General features: G+C 41.2%; 1 protein-coding gene across 1 annotated transcript in view; it reads right to left on the minus strand.

Moving 5' to 3' along the window:
* AFF3 (ALF transcription elongation factor 3) overlaps positions 1-23,531 on the minus strand; it is a 264,286-nt gene that overhangs the window by 95,688 nt on the left and 145,067 nt on the right. Inside the window, exon 7 of the mRNA XM_062514955.1 lies at positions 20,325-20,376. Coding sequence (XP_062370939.1) covers positions 20,325-20,376 — 52 coding nt within the window. The remainder of the gene's footprint in view (positions 1-20,324; positions 20,377-23,531) is intronic.

Below are 23,531 nucleotides of genomic sequence, written 5' to 3' on the forward strand. Positions count from 1 at the left end.
AGCATTCAGATGCACATGCTGTGCAGAAATACACCTCATGCATTCCAATATATATGTATTAAATAATAAAAAAAAAGAAAAAGTACATTTTCTTAAAAACACTCTTTGGAAAAAAATTATGAATTTAGCTCTCAAACAGCAAACCACAGTATATCTCCTTTCTAATGTCTCTTTTTAAATATACACCAAGGAACAACTCTCATAACTCACTCAAAACACACTATTTTATGAGTTATAGGTCAGTCTTCTATGCTCAGAGTGTGTGTTGCACTTCCACACAACCTTATGAATTTTCTATCCCTCATCATTCATATCATGTCAGAATATCTATTACAAACCCTTGTTTGCAAGAAGGGCTTCTATTTTCTCCTTTCCTTTTATCACTGCTCTTAAATTTTCTTCTGGACACCAATTTGGCATGCTGGCAGTACCATGCTGGCAGTTTCTGAGAAAAAATCAGTCCAAAATCCCATGTCAGGATTGTAATGTCACTTGCAAAGAAATATCCTTTTTTAACTAACAGGAATAGCGTATAAAAATGAATCAGACACAATTGTATTCTGATTGCCAACTTCTACCACTCAGCTGAAAACTACCACAACCATCTCATAAAAAAATAATCATTTGGAAGTCTAAATGATGTCTGATAATGCTTTCTGCCATCCTAAATCTTTGGAAATGTTGAATCATCTTGAGAAAAATGTCAACAATAATTTTTCACAAAGGCTCAAGCATGGACAAGACTAGCTAGAGTCTTGTGTGAGGGATTTAGAGCTGGGGGGGATTTTTTAACATAGTTTAGCCGTCAAGAACAGTGTGAGGACCAACCAAAATTCTTGGCAATTGCTCGATTTGAGCAATGCTTTTCCCTAGATAATTAAAGAAGTTTAAATTCTACACAAAATTATAAAGTTCAACATTTGTGAAATGCTGTGCTTTCATTTTTGTTTCCTTCTTTCAAAAACATTACTTTGAAATATGCGTGTATCTAGTACTGTAACAAGGCTGCCCAAGCACTTTCAGGAGTAAGGTAACCAAAATGAAATAGTTAGCCCTGAATACAGCTCTTTTTAGTTTTGATGTGAAAATGAACAAAACTATTTTTATTTTCAGTTACCCCAATAATTTTTATTGTATTAAGCAAAATATCAATTACCCATGCTGATTCAGAAGCTAATTTATTTCTAAATGTAGATCTGTTTTGAGTTTCATATGGGTCCGCAATACTTACTGGCTTCTTTTATTTTTTCCCTTTCATTGGCAGTTAATTGAAATTTTCAGTGAAATACTTTTTTTCTGTCATCAGTTGTCAGACTGACATTCATAGACCCAAACATCCTTAGCAGTGTTGTGAGCAAGGGTTGCTCTGAGCCAAGCTTACAGGAGATGGGATCTCAGATTGCCACGTGGCTGAAATGGAAGGATTTGTGTTGCTGGCAGTTTAGTTTAGTTTTATTTGTTTTACCAAATCAGATAGGAATAAAGACCACCTGCTCAAATCTACTCCATTATATGGCTGGTTGTTTGGTTTGTATGTTTGACATTTACGATTTTCTGATACTGACTTCCCAGGAAAAGAATTCTGTGTAGGCTCAACAGGATCTACCTCTGGCCTCAACCTTTGAAAAAATGTGTTTAAGTATCACATAACTTGCTATTACTTTATGTCAGCTTGAGACCAATCAAAACAATCACTATTATTTCAGAAGTATTTTTGGGTGTGGAAAAAAAATATGCAGGACTTAATATTGACAGAGCTGTGGACAATTATCTGTTTGATAAGTAAGAATAAACCCTACAGATAATCATATATGAATTTAGTACAACTGCAAATAATTTGTGATCAAATATGGTGTATATATTGTGCAATACATATTCAAAAAGTCATATACAAGGAATGACTCTTGACTTTGGAAGAATTCAATTTAGTAGCAACATTGTTAATGGTCAAAAGTAGATCTCCTGAACTAAATGTATTGGGTTACTTTTATCATCAGTGTCACTCCTGTAAAACCAGTTTCATCAGCAATTAATTTAGCTCCCTATATTACCTTCAAGGAAAATGAATTTTACTGATAAGAGAAAAAAACTTCCGATGTACATATGATATCAGGCACTTAAAGATTTTTAGTGCTGATGACAGCAGAGATGGCTGATAAAAATAAGAAATAAAATAGGCAACATGTAGGAGACTGACAATAAAGAGCTTTGAAATATGTAAATTACTTTCCATAAGTTCTACAAACCCTTAGACTAACTCCAGCAGAGTGTTTATTAGTCTAAAGAAATCACTGTGTATTTTTCAGTGCATGACAGAAAGGTTTTTCCTGTTCCAAAAATGCAGCAAGCAGCCCTCATTACATCTTTTTATAAACGTCTCCAGGTTTATTTGCAATTTAAAGGAGTGTCAAAGAAGAACAGGGAGTAAGAAAAGGTCTGTCAGAATTTTCTTATCGATACTTTCTCTTACTCTTCCATCTAGCTGAACACCAAATTGTGAGGACTTTCTCTCCTCATTACCAGGATCATTAACTAGTATGAAATAGGATCCATCCCATCAAGACCAATTTGTTACTGGGCTCCATCCTATTGCACTGTTCTCTAGTGAGAGATCTCTGTGCAGGTACATTTCCCAGCACCCTATGAAATCAAAAGTAAGCAAACCCATGATAATTCTCATTCAAGCAGAAAGAGGAAATAGAGGCAAAGAGGTTCAATGCTTTTAAATGAAGTCGTGCTACACTGCTCAGTCAGATTCAGAGATGGGAAGGAAACTCCAGGTCCTGCTGGGCAGACAGGCACTGCCTCAGATGTACCTGTGGCCCAACATTTTACACTCTTCACTCCCTACTTCATCTCTGGAACCTGCACTAGGAGGAAATTTTAAGTGAAACAAAGCCAAAGACAAGGTGGGAAGGTGAAGAGGTGCTGAAACTGCATCTTTCTCCATATAACAATATCTCTTCTATCAGAGCACAGCAGAGCTACCAGAGCAGAGTATGTCAACACTCAAGAGCCTGTAATTCTCAGGCAAATAGACATCCTTACCTGAGACTGAGCAAGTGGGTTTTATGTAAATAATGCATTTATTCATCTGTAAAATGTTGCAAATAAAAAATAAAATTCGACCGGAGGATTTCAATTTCTTCCAGAAAAAACCCATAACATTTGACCTATTTTGGTATTTTAAATCAAAATTTGATTATTTTAAGCCACATGTGAGAGATCATTCATTCCTAACAAGGATTTGTTATATTGCTTGTTTGGAGTAGGATTAAATAAACTTTTATCATGCTGGGACTGTTAAATCTTGATGTTCTTTACTCCTACACTCATGCAGTTATTAACTCCTAAAAGTCTTTAGTTTGGGCTGTCATTGCTTCTTCCCTTGGTTTTTGTGAGACCTGAAACTGCACTCAGAAGCACCCTTTATATACTTTTTTTTTGGTGGAGTTTTCCCCCCCATCCTTATAATAGCTATGACAATTGGGCTGCTAATTATTATCACGAGATATTAAAAATACATTTCAGCAGACATATGAGGTAGCAGCAGACAGATGCCTTCTGCAGCCCTGCCTGGGAGCACTGGTGCTGTGTGTGGGGTGCCCCTGCAGCTGGTCCCTGACTGCCTGGCAGCTGGGGATGCGTGGTTTTGTGCAGGGGACTGGCTCTGTCCCAGCTCAGCACTGCCATGGCTCTGCGACCCGGCAGGCAGGCACACCTGGAATCATCCAGACACCATGCCATACTCAGGGGTGTCCTTTGTCACAGCCAGAAAGGCTGGGTGAAAATGGGCTTGGAAGGACAGCCATGCCCTCTGGGGAGCTCTGGGTTCTGGTGGCTTGGGAATGAGGGGGAGTGGTGCCCACAGCCTGCAGCACCTACCCATGCACAGGTCCTGGGGCTACTTCTGATGCAGCTGAAACACCAAGCATGGAGACTTTGTCTCACAGCCCCAACTCTGAGGCTGACAAAGGGTTCAATGGAGACACAGGAGGTGTCCTTCTCCAGCTGCTTGTGGCTCAGGGGCAGTCCCTGAGGAGTTTTGGGATGGGCACTCAGGGCTGGGACGAGGGGCACTGTCACATGCCCCGAGAAACCACACCAGGGGCTTAAAAATGTTGAAGACTTGGGTGAAAGCACACAGAAATGAGTGTCTAGCTATTTAACAACACGCATTTAGGACTGAAACCCAGATCACAGCCCCATTTTGGGGGTTCAGGCACAACATGAGCCTGTTGCATCTTTGCTCCGACACCATTCTCGAGGTGTGAGTGCCCTCTGACACCCAACAGCAGGAAGAGGTCAGGGAGCAGGCACTGGCCCACCCTGCAGGGCATCACTCCTGGCCACTGTAGCCCTGAGCTGCTCTCCCTCCTCTGAGAACTCTGTGCTTAATTTGCTGTGCGAAGACTGAAGCCAAGGAAAGAATGAGGAGGAAGGTACTAGCAAGAATTCACTTTGTCGATTTAGCTGGGAGCATCTTCAGTGCTCCTCTAAGATGGTGATGCTGCTGTATCACATTAGCCCCTTGTACAGGTAATGAATGGGAGCTGTATACTGTGAGCATTAGATCACCAACCTTAAAGAGATTTAGGGAAAAAAATCATTACGCTGAAAAATAAATAGATGCAGACTAGGACATAGAAATATTCCTTTTCTGTACAATGCTGATTAATGTTGCATCAAATCACAATAAAATATCCCCCAAGGCTCATTTTCCTATTTGTAAAAGGGTAATAACGATTAGCTTTACCAATGTTTGTAGCAGGCTTTGAGGGGGGTTGTATGTTCAAAAGAAATACTAATGACCTGAAGAGGTCATTACTTTGGGGATATTCTCCTGGACAGGCCCCAAATGTCCTCTGACTCTACCTAACAAATCATACAGCAAAGAGTGAACTTTCATCTGCACTAGCTTCAGGCATATTTTAAATTACTTAAATGAGTGTAACTGCAAAATAATTTTATTCCACTGTTTTATAGCAGTTTTCCTATTCTGCCAAAGGCAAGACTGGCAAACCCTTGAAGGACAGGAGGCTGCTGACAGGATTGTCTTTCGTCAGGACTTCTCAGTCCAGAGGACTCACTTGATCTCAGCTAACAGTCCATCACACAAGACATTCACTGTGAGCCCCAGCACCAGGCAGGGCACCCCTGATTTACACCACTGGCACTTGGTCTGAGCACCTGATGAGGTGCTAACTATAGCAGGTCTGTGTGATGTGACTATAGTCCTAGAGGTAATTTCCTACACCTTACTTCCACACAGTAATGGCCTCTTAACAACCAGGCTAATCAAGAATTAATGAGGCACTAAAACACTTTTAGGAACAATGAAGGATTTCAAAATTTCTCTTATGTGTTTTATTTAAAAAGCAATTAATTTAACAGTTAATGCCGTTACTTTGGAGTCATATAAAAAGTCTTGCTACTTATCAAATGTATCAGTCGAAAGGTGTTATTCATTTATCAGTTATTTACTTTTGTGAGGCTGCACATAACCCAAAGAGAGCAGAAGCAGATTTGGGCTCTGTCTGCCTCCCTCATGTAATTCCATTTGTCTGCTCAGGCACTCCCCTGCTCTCACACAGTGAAGTACAACACCTAAAACAGAACAAAGTCAGCCCAAAATCACACTACTGCCAAAAAGGGATTTTTTCATTATCTCTGGAAACTAGACTGTCAGGGATTTTTTGTTTTGTTTTCTTTTACTCTCACTTTTTTATTTTCCTTAAGGAAGGGAGGGTGCACTTCAATGGGGAGCCATCCTTGAGAGAAAGTTTTGAGAAACTGAATTAAATAAATGGTGGGAAAAAAGGTAGGGATAATTTATGTTGCTAAAGGATTTTGTATCAGTGACTCCATGTTGAATTAAAGCTCAAAAATATGTGCCTTTACCATTAGCCTGGAAGGGATAATCAAAACAAAAACATGTTCAAATTTGACTTATTTTTTAAAAACTTCCTTCTGTGGTGTAAGGGTGGAGGATATATCCTGGTTTGCTGAGAAAATCCCCAAATAGATCACTCTGTGACAGATAATAGTTATGGTTATTAATTCCACTGCTGACATTGAAATTACACTGATTCCCAACATAATGGATAAGTAAATAGCACATCAGAAATTCTCAGATGCTTCCACATTTCCTATGCAATCAAAAAAGAGAACTCCCTCATTAAATAATACACTGTCAGAAAAGGCAATTTGATGAAATAAACCTATCTGTCAGTCATGCCTAAAGTTATAAAAGGAAAACATTTTGTAGCAAAGGAAAACTTCTGTCTATATTAATTTCTCTCTCTCTTTATTTTCTTTTTTCTTGTGTGATTCTAAAAAGGGAAGTAATGAAATGTGCCCTATGAAAGATTGGGGCAATACCTGGGCACCTGACAAAGGAGTTAAAAGCTAGTTTTTACCATTAAACAGAGATGACATGAAGGAAAATCAAGGGGAAAAGAAGGCAAATGATGATAGGCACCAATCCAGAAACCTCAGCTACTGTGGGTCTATTTTTTGTATCCCTTGTTACATATCTTTATTTTTTTTCCTGTTTTTCAGGAGACATGGAAACACAGAAGTAGAAAATGGGAGGGACAACATAGGTGAAAAGCAACAAGAAATGAGGCTGCAGGTGATCAATCTTCACAAAACCAGGAACGTGATGGTAGGAAAACAGCAGAGAGGTTGCAGCAAGGAAGAAAACAAAGGGAGAAATGCAGAAGTGGTGGATGGCAGAGGCTGGACAGAAGTAACAAGGCAGGGACAGAGAAATCAAAAATCATAGTCTGCATGGTGCCTAAGGTGCCCAAGGGTACCTGGATAATGGGTAGAGTTGTGGGGCTGATCCCAAGTTTTGTTCTACTGGGATCCTCTCTGGCCCATTCACATTTCAAGACAAAAGCATCAAACACATACTCTCCTGCAGCAGCAAATGAGTCCGCATAATACCCAGATGCATTACAACAACAGTGGGGTTAATTTTTCATGTTATTTAATTTCCTCAACACTGTGGGCTGGGAAGAGGGGAAGAGTTGTGTAACATGGTGTGAGGGGTGGAAAGTCTCTGAATGTCACTGGTGGCCAAAGATGGAAATGGGGTCTGGAAGCTTCCTCTGCTTGGCTTTGGGAGGCAGCAGCTTCTTAGGACATCAAATACTTAATTAACTGAGCTGCAGAAATGTAGGATAAGATTCATACAGTTCCTTCTCTGATGCAAGAGTGTCAGCCTGGACCGCACTGTACTTGGTGAGTCTTTAAAGCTAATGCAAGTCATATAGAAGACATTCTTTGAAAAGAACCAGAGATTTATTTGAATAAAAATCTGAGTGGATGACAAGAGCATGGAAAGAAATAAGATGAGACTTTAATTTCTCTCAAGTAGAAAAACATAAGCGGCTTGAACAGGAGGTATTTGCTTTGCAGCTAGGCATCCAGGCTTTTATGTTCTTCAGTGCACAGAAGAGAGTTCTCATACTGAATTCATAGCTCTACAATGTCATTGAGCCAAATGGGATCATGCTAAAGAGATACTTGGTCATCTCCGTTAGATAAATATAAATCGAAGTAATTTTAAAAGGAGGGCTGTTGCTTTATATAATCTTTTCACAAGGCCTGGAGATGAGGGCTATTAAGTGATACACCTACTTTTTTTTTTTTTTTTTTTGTCAGAGGGAAATATACACAAATTTTGAATAATACCAGTATTGTAGGTCCTTCTACAAATCTTACCTTTAGCATACAGCTTTCTGCCCATTTCTCATTGTTTATGTATTATGTATGTCTTTATATTTGTTTAGTTTTATGTGTTACATATAGTAATGAATTACAAGGCTTCTGTTACCATACCTCTGATCTTCCCCCTCCTTTCTCTTTATTCCATTGTCTCCCAGGCTTCAGAGCTGGCAATTTGGTACCTGACTCCTGCATACTCAGCACCAGTCACAGGATGCTGCTGTGGGTGCTGTGGGCTCCTCACAGGAACATGCCTGCTGAAGAGTGGCATCAGACAGCCACTCCTGGACAGCAATGAAATACATGCAAAAGGCTCAGGGAGAGTTTTCTTTAGAAAACAAAGCCTGCAAGGGTAAAACTCTTCAGAAGAGGACAGGACACTTGCCCTCAGTTGGCCATGTGTTTCCTGGCTTCCGAGCTGGATGCTCGCTCAGTGGAACCATGCTGGGATTACTGAGCTGGGATTGCTGTGCAGGGATTGCTGTGCTGGGATTACTGTGCTGGGATTACTGATCTGGGATTTCTGTGCTGGGATTACTCTGCTGGGATTGCTGTGTGAGATTGCCGTGCTGGGATTACTCCGATGGGATCGCTGTGCTGGGATTACTGAGCTGGGATCACTGTGCTGGAATTACTGTGCTGGGATTGCTGTGCTGGGATCGCTGATCTGGGATTACTGTGCTGGGATTACTGATCTGGGATCGCTGAGCTGGGATTACTAAAATGGGATTGCTGTGCTGGGATTGCTGTGCTGGAATTACTGTGCTGGGACTGCTGTGCTGGGATTGCTGTGCTGGGATTGCAGTGCTGGGATTACTGAGATGGGATTGCTGTGCTGGGATCTCTGTGCTGGGATTAATCTGCTGGGATTGCTGTGCTGGGATTGCTGTGCTGGAATTACTGAGCTGGGATTACTGTGCTATGATCGCTGTGCTGGGACCGCTGTGCTGGGATTGCTATGATGGGATTGCTATGCTGGGATTGCTATGATGGGATTACTGAGCTGGGATTACTGTGCTGGGATTGCTGTGCTGGGATTGCTATACTGGGATTTCTGAGCTGGGATTGCTATGATGGGATTGCTGTGCTGGGATTGCTGTGCTGGGATTACTGTGCTGGGATTACTGAGATGGGATTGCTGTGCTGGGATTGCTGTGCTGGGATTACTGAGCTGGGATTACTGTGCTGGGATCGCTGTGCTGGGATCACTGTGCTGGGATTACTGAGCTGGGATTGCTATACTGGGATTTCTGAGCTGGTATTACTGTGCTGGGATTGCTGTGCTGGGATTGCTGTGCTGGGATTACTGAGCTGGGATTACTGTGCTGGGATCGCTGTGCTGGGACCGCTGTGCTGGGACCGCTGTGCTGGGATTGCTGTGCTGGGATTACTGAGCTGGGATTACTGAGCTGGGATTACTGTGCTGGGACCGCTGTGCTGGGATTACTGGGCTGGGATTACTGAGATGGGATTGCTGTGCTGGGATTGCTGTGCTGGTATTACTGTGCTGGGATTACTGAGATGGGATTGCTGTGCTGGGATTGCTGTGCTGGGATTACTGAGCTGGGATTACTGTGCTGGGATCGCTGTGCTGGGACCGCTGTGCTGGGATTGCTATACTGGGATTTCTGAGCTGGGATTGCTGTGCTGGGATTGCTGTGCTGGGATTACTGTGCTGGGACCACTGTGCTGGGATTGCTGTGCTGGTATCACTGCACTGGTATTGCTGTGCTGGTATTACTGTGCTGGGATTGCTATGCTGGGATTGCTATGCTGGGATTGCTATACTGGGATTTCTGCGCTGTTCGATGCGATGCTCAGTGCACTGATGACAGCTGAGAGGGATGTGGAAGGGAAGCAGACCTCCACTCTGACAAACACAGGTTTCTCTTTTTCCCCCCCGATCTTTCCATGTGCAGCCACTTCGTAGCAAGCCCCTTTTCTACACATGCAAGTCGTCCTGCTTTACTGAGGCTGCTCACTGGAAAGGCTGCTGCTCTCCGGGAAATGCTTTTTTAACTGAACTGACGATGGGCAGCACAGCACAAGCAGAAATCTAGGTACCCACAGGAATTCGTGGTCTTTCAAACAATAGTACTGAAAGATGTCTGCTAAAAGGCATCATGCTTGTCTATAATTATCTATGAGATCAAAATCTGTCCATGTGACAGGGGAAAACTCAAATTTTTTAATAATCTGTGGCAAAAGGCTTCATTGTTTCTTCCAAAGAAGTGTAAAGAAATTGCTGTTGCCTGCAGTTATTACAAGTATTAAAGTTTGTGCCTCATATCATGCTTTTGTATAAGGAAAACATGGATTTATGTGACCAGGGACCTGAACTGTTTCTTAAAACCAACAGTTAAAGCCAGTGTAGACCAGAGTAATGACAAATTAGTTTTGAGGGTATGTTCTGTGATGTTCTGGGGTTCTCAGCCCCAGACCTTTTCCTTGCTCTTTTCTGTATTTGGCCTCCATCAGAATTACATCAGGACAGGTAACACATCTGGATGCCTGGCTCATCTCTCTGGGGAACTTCAGAACAGAAGGCCCCCTCTAAGCCACAAAAAATGGTCATCAAGACAGGTACAAAAGGGTAATTTGCTCATTCTTTGTCTGGATCGTGCTATTAAATACTTTTAAGATACTATTTATCCTGATTTGTCTGCTTTCCTTTGATAGTAAGAAAGCTGCTGGTGAATATACAGGATTTTTACCCATAATTGCATTAAATCCTAATACAATTAAATATACAGGATTTTTACCCATAATTGCACTAAATTCTAATACAATTAAATATACAGTAAGGTCACATGTTTCTCAGGTAACAGATCAGTTCTGTTTTAATTTAGTATACCTGATCTATCACATCTCCCCTGGAGTGTGTCTCTGAAGAAATATGTTGAGAGACTCCTTTTCTCTACTTACAATTGCTTACAGTTTATGCCATGAAAGGGAGAATCAGCACAAATGAATCCTGACAAAATATCTTACAAAACTAATAAAAATCAGCATGCAGAAATACCAGCTGAAATTGCACTATTTTGCCATAAAAGGTCTGTGGGCCAATCAAACCATGTGGTTGTTTTTTTTTTTTTTCCTTTGGAAAAACTTAGCTTTTATCTTTCAAAGTCAGTGGTACAGTCACCCTGATTTTGGAATGATCAGTGAATATAATACTTTTGAATCTCAGTAACAATATACCTCATCCAAACCTTTGTCCTGATTCATCTCCAGCTTTGATAGCTTCAGTGTGTCACCCTGCTTGCTTGTCAAATCTATCATCAATTCTAAAATTGCAGATAAATATATTCCACACTTCTTTTGGGAGATGAAGCTCGTCTGCATGCTAAACAAAGAACAGAATGCACAAAGCCAAGATACATGCTGAGATATAATATTCTCCCTCTTAAAATACCACAGGTGAAAGGATAATGTGGAAATATTCTTACCCTGAGGAAGGCAGACTCCAGTTGTAGCTTAGCAAATCAAAGACCAGAAAACTTGCTTGCAATAACATCCTAGCAAATCCAAAGGGATATTTTTTTTCCCAGTTAAAAAATATCCACTCTCTGACTTTTAATCCAAATCCAAAGATTAAGGCAGAAGAACTTCAATAATTTGTTTAGTTAGGTATGAAAAGTAATTTGTCACGAAACTGCCAGCCTGACACTATACAGATTTTAAAAAATCATAGCTATTCATGGCTGAACAGTCGGACTTTTCCACACAGGAAAATTCATCATCATTTCAGGTTTCAGTATCTTTTTGTATTCTGCATGGCAAATAAAAAGTTGTCCACCAAGCTTGAAATGGTTCTTTTTTTTTTTTTGCGTTGCTCACTCTGTGGGAGAAACAGGCGCTTCTTTAGATCCCTTTAATTTGTTCTTCATAGTCATAAAATAAGTTTACAGCAAAATGAGGGAGCTTCTCATTCAGAATCTCACTTGTTACTAAAAAATTTTATCTGTGTACCAATAAAGTATAAAACTAAGACACTTCAGATTCCAAAATCTTTCCATTCCTGGACGAGCTTTAGTGTTCAAATGCTAATAGGATGCCTGCATTTAGGGGGAAAAAAAAATCCTAAAAAACTTGGCCTGTATTCAGGCTCAAGAGTCTGTGAAACAGACTTTTTCCATACTATGACCTCAGTCTTAGGATTTCTCTTTTGCAAAATGTTAGTTATTTTTTTTGGCAGATGGCCAGAACCCTGTATCTCTGTTTCCTCCCCTCTCACCCTCTGCCTCTCTGCACCCTCCAGGCACACACACACACACCTCTCCTCTTCCCATCACCCAGCAATTCAACCCTGAGATGAGGTAACCACCCCCCCCCCCCATCTTTTTGGCTGACACGGTGTGGAGAAAATAATCAGGTTATGATATCCTGGAAGTCTGGAAGTATCAAACGCTCCCAATCACTCTTCTCTTCTTTTTGGACCCATTTTGTTTCCCTGCCCCAAACCCCTGGGCAAAGCCAGCAGCCCCCCACACCCAGCAGTGGTGGTGCCCCTGCCAAGCATCAGCTACCGCAGGTTTCAAGTTGCAGCAGCTTTCGCCCAGAGTAGAGAATTTCCAAAATGTGTTACCCTGGCAACCAGGAATTTCAGCCCAGCAAAAACCACCACCACGCACACCGCGACTCCAACGTGCGAGACGCTGAGCTTCCATTTGTCATTTTCTTCAGCGAAAAAATACAGAGCGGGGTCGAAGGTGTCTGCCTTGTTGGAGGCATCTCCAATGAAACAGACTTCTTCCCAGGTACTTGCATCTCCTGATTTTCCTGGCAACCCCTCTTTAACCACCATATTCCGAGCTAATACATAATACACACAAAATTCTTAATTAGACCCTTATAAATGACGAAGTCCAAGAAAAGCAGTGCCTAAGAGAAAAATAATACGCTTTCAGTGTAATACAGGAAAACATTTCCTCAAGCATGATGATATTTTATCCGGCTAAGTTGGTCAGCTTTATTCTAAATGGCATTCAATGAACACTGGTGATACAGAAGCATTTTTTGACTTGGTATAAAATCAGAAATAATGCCCTGCATTACAGTACATTTTCCAATGGGACAAAAGCTGCTGTTTTGGAGTGAAGGTTTCTCTTGCATAAACCACTTTCCCCTTCATCTTTGAGCCAAGGGTGGCATCAAAACGAGGACAGCTTCCTGCAACTAATTATTTTTCCCTACAGTGTGCAGAGAACAGGTAGATAGTAAAGGTGAAGGTGCTACACTGCTACACAAGAGGGCCTTTATCAAGGGCACTTTATAAATAAAACTGCATTGAGCCATAAGGGTGGTTAATGCAAGCTATTCGTTATATCTGGTAAAAAGAGAGGGATAGCATTTAAAAATAAGACAGTGAAAGCCCTATCTCACCCCATCTAAGTCAAACGAAACTTCCCCAGACCTCAGTAGTACTTTTATTTAGCATTCACCTATCCCCATTTTTGTTGACATCTCAGATAATGCTTTTTTTGGTCTGACTCGAAATCAACAGAAGCTCAGTTTTGTCCCAGGAAAACCACAGCTGCAATTAAGGTTATATTGGGTTTCCACATGTTTTCTTTCTAAACCAAACAAATCAGCTCCAACTCATCATTCAGGGGGATCATGTTTTTGAGATATTTTTATGACTTTAGATGCTATTTAAAGATTATTTTTACCTGTATCAAGTTTGACTACTATGTGTCTGTATTTTTTACATAGCAGAAAAATGACCAATAATACAAATTTATTCTTTCTCCTCTACTTTGTAGACCTTAAAGACAGATTCAGTCAAGATGTGTGTGAGTAAATGTCTTCCAAGAAATGTCTTTATAGCATTTGAAGAAAATAGACCTCTTGGTATCAACTTACAATAGGGTTTATTTTTTTTGTGAACTGTCAGCAGCATTGTGCTCTGTAAACTCAAAAAATCTGTGCTCAGAAAAAGTCAGGAATTGGCAGGAAAGGTCCACATCAGCATTGTGACAATACCACAGTGACTCTGATGCATCCCACAGGTGAAATCACTTTGTTTTTGGGAGTGGGATGTCATGGCAGAATTACATTCTTAGCAGTCTATATATTTAACACACAGAGAAACTCTGTACTCTGTACTCTGGACTGAGGGTAACGTTTCAGGGGAGAGGGCAAAAAAGAGGAACTTTTTCATGGAAATTTGAGAGCTTAGGAGGGGGTTTTAAAATTTTAGCTACCCTTGCTGGACTGGCTAAGCAGAGTGAGAATCTGGCAGTGTTAGGGGTTAGCTCTGCAAGCTGAGGCTCAAGTAAACAGGTGGAATAGTGCAATGAAGCCAGCCTTCTTCTTCTGCCAGAGACTTAGTTCATGGATAAACACCAGACTTTCACTTCTGCAGTTTTAAAGACCTCCATCACTCTGAAAAACACTACCTTCATTCATCATAGTAAAGGGTTGTTTTCTTTCTTTTTTTTTTTCTTTTTTCATGGATTGCAAGACCTCTCTCAGAAACATCACAGATATACATTAAAAACCACTGACATACTGTTTTAGAAACAAACAAACAAAAAATTATCATAAAGGGTGCTATTTCATATTGGCTACCATCCTTTGGAAGTTGTGCTTCTCAGCAGAGCAGGGTCATCTGTGGCTCATGAGCAGGACTGATATGCTCCAGGACAGTCCTGGGTAGAGCCTATGGAGTTACTACAAGAGTTTTCACCAAATCACTGGCTGAGGTGTTTGCTGCAGATGTCTTTGCCATCTAAAATGCCCACAAGCTGAGCTGTGAGAGATTAGGAAATTACCCCCGTATCTTAATCTGAAAGCTAAAAAGTGGATTATATCCCATAAAAGTTTGTGCAGCCCTTTTTTTGGAACCAGCTTCCTTTTGGAACTAGCATGGATTTCACCCCTTCCATTGTCCTCCAGGCCCATCTGTTAGCTATTTTCTGGTTCAATTAACTTGATCCATCATGGTCCTTTTGGCAAACAAAGAGAAGGATATTGAAGATGTACTGCTGGAGGGTTTTTTCCTCTGCAGCTTGTACGCTTTGTCTCTTCTCTATTTGCCATCTCTCCCTCCAGTTCAGCAAGACTAAAGCCAAATCCTTATTATTTAAACTGTGTGACCCCTGTCCCAAGACTGAAACTCTGGGGAAAGGATGGGAGAATGGTGATGGGCTAGGAGCTGCCACTGATCACCAGATCTGCAGGTACCTGGGAAAGGCAGCGGCTTCTGCTCTTCCTTTCTCCCTACATGTGGCACTCCTCAGCACATTTACCATTTACTACCCAAGTCTGTCTTTGAAAACTTAAGCTATTACCCATTTCCTTTACTGTTCTGGGTGAGTAATCCTCAGCTTTTTTTTTTTTTTACAGGAGATTACGTTTTTCAACACTTTGTACAAATATTAATGATATAGTCTTTACAGTGATCTAATTATTTTAGCTGGGGAAAAGTCCAAGGTTAACTCAAAATAACTTGCACCAGGGCTTTCATTGAAGCAAGATGGGGTTAGGGCTACTCTTCCAACTTCCAGTGTCCCACCAGCTTGCAGTTGTTGCCTGAGAGACTTAAGGTGAAGACCACATGTCAGCCAGATGTAAGAGGACAAGCTCCCTGAGGGCTAAGAGCTGGATGGTGAGCAGGCAGTGCTTGCTCAAACTGATGGCTGTATTTGAGACTGAGTCTCTCTGTTCTCTGCTGGCACCTTGTAACCCCTCTGCTTCAGTCTTCCCATTGCAGGAGGGGAAACCAGGACATGATTTTGGCTGTTGTATCTGGCTGTTTTGGCTGAACTATCTGTAAGCCACTCTGAAGATAACAGGGGCAAGACAGAAGAGAGGAAGAAAGAACCAACATGCAAAGTTTGTGCCAATACAAATGTGGCACATCAAGCTACAACAGTGATGTTGCTCCAACATGATGTTTCCTTCCTGAAGGAGAATCAGGGTGGTGACAACAATGAGCAGGTGCTGGATGGGCAAGAAACTGCAGCATTAATGTCTGCAAGTGGGCAGCTTAGAGGCTGCTGAATTTAGTGCTGTTAATGAAGAGCCCCCTGAGCAAACCATTCTGAATGTAATGCTGGGGACCAGTACAGGGAAGGAACAGAGCCAAAATCTATTTCTGCCTGGTAAAAGCAAACAAGCCAACACACACACACACACACACACACACACACACACACACACACACTCTCACTGTGATCGCTGTGAATTCTCAGAGAGTATTAGCAAAGGACAAAACCTGCACAACTGCCATAAATTATCAAAGCCTCCCTCAATCTTAGTTAATTCTCTTGTAAAAAGGGAGGGAAAAATCTGGAGCAGCTCAGCATGAAAACAATTGTGGGAGGGTTAATAAAGAGACAGCACTGAGATATCTAGTTGCTAGCCCTGGTATCATTAAGTAAGTGCACTAGAAATGTCGAGGTAAATGCATAGCAGTGAATCACAGTCAGGCATGATTAACCTTGGGTAGTCTGAACTGGAAATCATTTACAAACACAAAGGTACTGAAGAACATCACAACAGACAGTACATCGAAAGTCATTCCAAGAGCGGCAGTCACGCTGAGCACTTTGTATACTTGTGCCATCTTTAAATTACTGTCATATTTTGCACGTGGGAAGACGGAAGATCCCAGACCCCTGGCTCAGGGAGGAGTTTCTGTGGCCCCGCAAGGTCCTCTGAAACATGTGCACTGGTTGGAATCACTTTGCCTTGTACAGAAGTTTTAATTGCAACAATCTGAGGCTTACTGAAAGGACACACAGATTTGCCAAAGAAAGACTAAAATCCTGTAACTGCAAATCTTAAAGAACCAAAGACCATTCTTCCTTCATCCATACCATATCTTAATGCAGCCCTCCAGACTCTGGTGGTAAAAGCAGGGGGGGGAAGGATTTTAATAAAAATTAGATGTTTTTAACAAAATTTGTGAAAGTTTTCAGACCCTTGGAAATTGACCCTCTGATCACAAAAGCAAAAGAAAAAAACATTACTAGATATTTCTGATCAATCCTAAAAGTTTGGAAATGCTCAGCAAAGCTATAACCATATGACCCATAGAGAGCTATATATATTGAGTACAATGACAACAAAACCCCTTCAAATACAGAATGCTCATGGCTTTAAAAGCATTCAATTACAAGGAACATGAATCAACTGGGGAAGACTCTAGACAGCTTAACACTTCTGTATTGTTTGCACCTTTTATTGCAATTCTTCAGTGCCAGCTCAGGTGATTACTGTGAATGCCAAGGCACCGAAAGCCATAGGAATATTGTGCAAAATGATACAGCTCTGCTTAGATTTCCTTCCCACTTCTGCATCAGTCTTATTCTCCTAAATCCATCTCCATTATCCTTAGCATTGCAATAACTGCCCTTATTAATCTGCCTCATTAGGATGCTGCATCAATTAATATGCATCATCTAATGCCTACTATTTTTTAGAATAGTTAATATTATTATCAATGTAGACCTATGTTGTAATGAGTCTATCTAGGGAAGTTAGACATACAGGAAAAGCCCCTAGGCATAATGCTGTTCCGAATGATTCCTGTATCCAAAGCCTCTGAACAGAGCACTCTGCATCCTGCACTCTCAGTTCCTGTACTTTCAAAGGCTACAGACAGCACCTCTGGTCCTGGGGCTCCAGGTCTCAGGGTTTTGTTTGCTTTTTAGCACCCGGAGCCCACTGGGCAAGGCATGAGGGTTATTTTGACGGGAGATGCCATGTTAATGCTTGGTTCACAAACGCCTCACTGCCTGATTCAGGAGGGTAATCAACCTGTCCTTTGAAGCTGCATAAATAATGTTTGGATGGAGGTAGTATATCTGCACCAGGGATGAATTAACTGCCATTGAATCATATAAGCTTGGCTACAGTGTGAGGCTTGTAACATGCCTGAGGAAAATAAAAAAGACATTTTCAAGAAAAAAACATTAATTTAATCCTCCCCATCTTTTCTGTAGTTTTCCTCTCGGCAAACATGACTTTGTGGTTTGTTTTTTTTTTTTTTTTTGTTGCTGTTTGTTCCATTTTCACATGGAAACACTGATTCACAGTGAGGTGCCTCCACAGTTTCTCCCTGAATGTGCCATCTCTCTCCTACATCAGTGTTGCTCCTTTTTATCACCCCTGCCAGGAGATGCCAACTGGGCTCCTTTGACACTTTGAGGGTAATGACACCTTGCAAGAGGGTACAGCCTTTTTATCCACAGGGACTCTGGCAGCATTCATGCCCCTTGCACACCCCTGAGGCTCCCAGCTGAGCACTGCTGGAGCTCTTGTCCAGGCACGGTCTTCTCCACGTGCATCAGGGAAGAGAACATCCATCTGCAGACAGACCAGGCACACAGGCTCACACATCCATGTGCAGGTGTGCACCACAGGTTCTCCTGGCTGTGCATCATGTGCACAGGTGTGAGTTGCTACAGCCCCAAAAGAGCAGAGGAATTCTGCATTTGTGACTGCCTGAGATACCAGAAATAAAAAAATCTGTTCTAGAAGATGATGGAAAAGAGAAGAAACCCAGGAAAGGCCAACAGCAGGGTGGCATAAAGAGAACTGGGGCATTGGTGTGAGCCTACATATCAGTGTGAGTTACTTTCCTTCACTAACACTCACAGATCCAGCCCTCTATTGAGCAACATGCACATCTTTAGTTTGCTGATGGTTTTCATTGTCTTCAGTTTTTGATCTCTGGTTTTCTCTTCTACTGTTCTCAGTTTTGTATCTCTTTCTGAAAACTTGATGTTTTCGATTCCTTCTCCAACTTATTAACTGTATCCCTCTCATTTTCTTCCTCTCTTCTGACAACTTGCTGGTTCCCTTCTTCACATCTCTTTTATCTCCTGCCTCCATTTCTATGGAATATCTCTAACCGGAGGGGCCTCTGGTTCCTGAATACAGTCATTTATCAACAGTAACGAGTTGTTTCTGCCTCTAAAAATTGTTCTGAAAACAAATGTATGCTATGGGGCAGCCTTATCAGAGCGTTTAAATAGTAACATTTTAAAGAAAAGCATTATAAATATACTGTATCTAGCAGACAGCACCATTTCAGAAGGTACAAAGTTCTCTTATCAGGCAAGGAACCTTTCACACCTAACCAGATTCTGACACACTGCAACATCCAGTATGTAGTCTCAAATCCAATCTATAACCATATTGGGGTCTACCTCTGAACCCATATTTTGGTTTCAGAGATACCACTATTGTGGTTTAGAAATCGTACAGGATTTTAATCCAATGAAGGAGAAGAAAAGAACATTTCTCATCAGTAAAATACTAACTAGAAAAAAACACCGTGGAGGATGGAAAATGTTTTATATATTGCTAAATATCAGTAAAAATAAATGCGTTCATTTCTCCAAAATACCTCCAGATGGCATTAAAACCCTTCTTCTTTTGGTCTTTATTGCAATATTATTTTTAAAAATGATAATTATTGAAATCATTCTATTAAACGTTCCCAGCAATCATACTATCAGAAGGCATAAGGTTGCTAATGCTTAATTCATTTAATAAGTTTGCCTAAATGTGCTTGCATACTATAATTACATTCCACAACACAATCTGCAGGACAAGCCATTTCTTACACCGTGTCAAATCTTTTTCCAGATTAATTTCCAGAGAATTTTTAATGCGTATTTGCAGCAGAAATCAAAACATCCCACAATAAATCACCGTTATTGTACCTCCTTCTGTGACTACTTTTGGCCATGTAACAAATGGTGACACCTTGTGAGATTTACATGATATAATGCTCTGAATTTAAATAACAGGAATCAGAAAACATAAATTATGGGCCAGATGCACTCTAAAACTCAGATGACTGACTGTTACAAGAACTTCCCTCTCTCAAATGGGATTAAAAAGGTGAATGTTTTTGCAGAAATCCATAATGCTCATGCCTGGTAGTTATTAAAAGAATTCACTTATCTCGCTTAGTTTGGAAGACTGATGCCATTTTAATTTTTTTTTTTAACTTGCAGCCCATCTGTTTCATAGACTGGTTTATGTTGGCAAAACAATTCAGTCTTTTGTATAGAGTAAAAAATGGTAAAAGCTTCTATTGTTGCACTAAAGTGAAGGCGAACACTGATATATTACAAGTGGCTGTTCCTATCTATTTCTTGACTTCTTTCGTTAATTCAAAAACATCAACAAAATCGTGAGAGACCAGAGATAACTGTAATTGGATTTCAAGTAATTCAGAAGTGAAGCTGCAGACTGCAGTCTTTTAAAATTGCATCACTACATCAAAGGCATATGTGACATGATGTTTTTTAGCAAGTGTGACAAACTCCAGCAGCATTAAGGTAATGTTGAAGTAAGGTTCTAAAGGCCAGCCTTGCACACCCACAAAAATAATCTCATATCTATTCAGTGTGATATGGAGCCATTTCACTTGCAAAGATTGCTGAATTACTAGCATGCAGAAGTTCTAGAAACAATTAATGTTTAGTCATTATCTAAAAAGCAGTTTACGAAAAGCATGAGTGAAAGAGCTTTATCTTAATGAAAACAAACAAATTCTATTTTGCCCAACAAATCTGATAAAAACACAGCTGCCTTCTCCAATCTTAAATGCAAACGTGACTTACGATGCATGGGTTGCACTTTTCTCTGGGGTCTTTGGCTCTACATCACTTTTCCCTTTAAAAGAGAAGAAGAAAATGACATCAGAAACAGGTCAGTATGGAAACTGCTCAGATGTGACACATCAATGCTTTATTCATTGCTAACACTGACCACTCCTGCCACACACACAGACAGCTCTGGAGGCAACCACAGGGCTGCAGGGGCACTGCTGGAGCATTTGCAAGCAGGGGGTCAATCCTGACTTGACTTTTCTTGTCACTGACACATGCTCCAGAAATGTCAGGCAGAGAAACTCCACAAGAGGAGCTGCTTAGAGGACACAGGCTTTACCAGGGACAGCAGACCCTGGAGCAGCAGAAATCCTAGGAAAGGATTTCTCTAGGGCCTTACAGCTCTGCTGTTGAGAGTGTACTCCACACAATGTGCACTTGCTTCAAAACCCTGCTCCAGGAACAGTAATTATTTCACACAAAATAAAACAGCATCAGCAGGAGGCAGTAAGGCAGTGATCAGGGCACAGGTCTGCCAATGGATATTTTGGTTCACATTCATTTCAACACATTAAGGATTTCATCTTTAGCTTCTGTAAGTGGAGGCTGAGGCAACCCTCTTTGTTATGTTGGCTTAGGCACTCAATGCCAGGAGAAGTCAAGTACCCAAATGCTTGAGAAACACCAGAGGCCCAAGGGATGCTTCTTCACATTTCCTTATGACTCATATGGGTCCTGGTATGCTAGCTTGTGATGATCCCCATCTTGGGTTCAAAACAGTATTTCTACCCAACACAACAGTGACATAGCACAGACAGTGGGAGGCAGGCTGCTGGCAGGTGGGGTGGTACCACTTCTGTTGGGTCAGGCACAGTCCTTCTCCCTCCTTTCTACCCCCAGCTAATAAACAGTAAGTCTGATGTTTTCTGCTGTATGTAATGTTCTCTGAGTAACCTGAGAGCTGCACTCCAGTCTAAGATTTCTGTGCAGCTTGACCATGGATTTAGACGGTGTGCTACTCCACTTGAATCACCCTGAACTTGAATTCTGGGCCTAGGAAGTGTGCAGATGCTGCTCCTCTTGTTGCCAGTGGATGCTAATAGCTGTCTACACGTGAGTTTATGCTGCCTAGCAGACAAGGAGGCACAGAGGTTGACTAGTTTACTGATGGATGCGTTTTTCTCCATTACTTTTTAATGAGCTGTGTTAAGCTGAAATCCACCTATTCCTTCTGAAAAAAAAAAAAGATGAGAAATTCTTATTTTGGCCAGGCTGTTTTGGTGCTGCCTGATATGCTGCTCATTGAGTTGAGTGGGTTTTGGAACAATCTTGACCGAGTCCATGCACATGAGCATTGTGCATCAATCCTTTACTGCTGATAAAGACCTCACCCTCAGTTTCCACAGATCATCAGCTGTAAGGGCACCTCTGGAAAACTTGCTGTTGCCTTCAGAAGAGGCAGGATTCTGCTACCAGTGCTCTTCCACTGCTGTACAGAAGGAAGCTGAAGGACACTCTAGGCAGTGGCCTTCTGGAGGTACCTGTCTTGTAGTGAGAGTTCTGGGTATCACAAACACCTTGACACAGTGCTTTTACATCTCATCCTCCCCTCTGGTAGGGTTTGTGTCTATGCAGCTGAGATGCCTAAACTTTACTGAACAGGATGGGGAAGGCTCTGGATGACTCCAAAACCACCAGTGCCTTCATGGACCTCTAGGGAAGCTCAGCCTTCACTGTAAGGACACTTAAAACCACCTAAAATTGAAGCATGAGCAGGGCACCCACACAAGACTGAATACACCCACTCCATAATCTCTAGGTCACCCTCCAGTTTCAGTAGAGACCTCAGAAAGTATATCCAGATGGTGAACTTGCTGGCTAGGAAGCTGCTGCTACAGTACACGTTTGTCAGCCTTCCACAGCCTGGAGCCATGGAGCTCATCTGCATTATGGTAATTTGGAACAAGAAACCAACAGTAACAGTTGGCATATATTCAAAGATTTTCTATTTGTAACTTGGGTCTTTTCTACGTGATGAATTATTATCATTAACACTGGTCTGTCTGAGTCTGAGAGGGAATATGGATTCCTGAGCTCTTTGCCAGCAGAGTTCACATCAGTTCTACTTTCAGCAAAGTATGTTAATGCAGCAACAAGGGAAACAGCATACGTACTGTGAGGAAACAGAATGTCTGTGATTTAGCCAAACTGGATATTAATGGATTACTCTACCGTAAGCATTTGTAGCTGCCTTTATGCTAATTGTTACTTAACATACTTCTGTGTGGAGAGGAAGGATGAAGCCTGTACAGATGGTAGAAATGCATCAGTCCAGCCTATCAGAGTAGAAAATCTGGCCACTAATGCATTATCAGTTCTTAGCAACTTTATTTTCACTTGACTGAATCTCAGGAGTTTCACAAATGTGTATAGCCTAAGCATAGTTGAATGTCACAGATACAGTACAGATAATTTTTTTTATAAGGATATGTAAAAATTACCTGTTAGAATAACTTGGCTTTTTTACATTCGCTCTTGGCCAAATTAAGATTTGCTTCTGATTTTTTCATGTAACCTGTCAAATGTATGCATTGTAGGAGGCTGGCATTTCCTGAACTGCTAAATCTTCTCTAGTTTTGACTTCTTATGGGCAAATTTGTGCCAACCTTTGTTTTTCTTAGCCTTTTTGGAATTAACAAAGAACATTCTACCCACCTTGCTATGGGATTGCTGTTAGCACACTTTGTTTGAGATGCTAAGCACTGTGCATGTCTCCTGAAACAGGGGCATGTGTGTCTTTGGGTGTATGCAGAGAACACACAGTGGGAACAGTGAGTGCACAGATCCTTACCCACAGAACTGGGAGGTCTTTGCTAGTTTCTGCCCCATCTCATGCAGCTTCTTTCCCAACCTTTTTACATACAAGCAGAAGATGCATCCAGATTTCTTGAATTTCAAAATAAATTTCAGATGAACTTTTGTAGGATTTCTCCTGTTGAATAGTGGGTGGCCAGAAAAGGAGTTCTCCCCTCTTAGTTGGAATTCTGGTGAATCACTCAACCAGATTAAGTTTCCCTTTCTGGGTAACAGGGATAAATTATATTTATTGTGATGGAGTAGTGTAATTTCAGCCATTATGAGTTTTTTAATGCTTTGATTTCCTTGTGGGGGAAGGATGACAGAAATTCAAAAGCTATCCATGAGAAAGACAATGTTGGC

Source organism: Cinclus cinclus, chromosome 2 (genome assembly GCF_963662255.1).
Source record: "Cinclus cinclus chromosome 2, bCinCin1.1, whole genome shotgun sequence".
Classification (NCBI taxonomy): domain Eukaryota; kingdom Metazoa; phylum Chordata; class Aves; order Passeriformes; family Cinclidae; genus Cinclus; species Cinclus cinclus.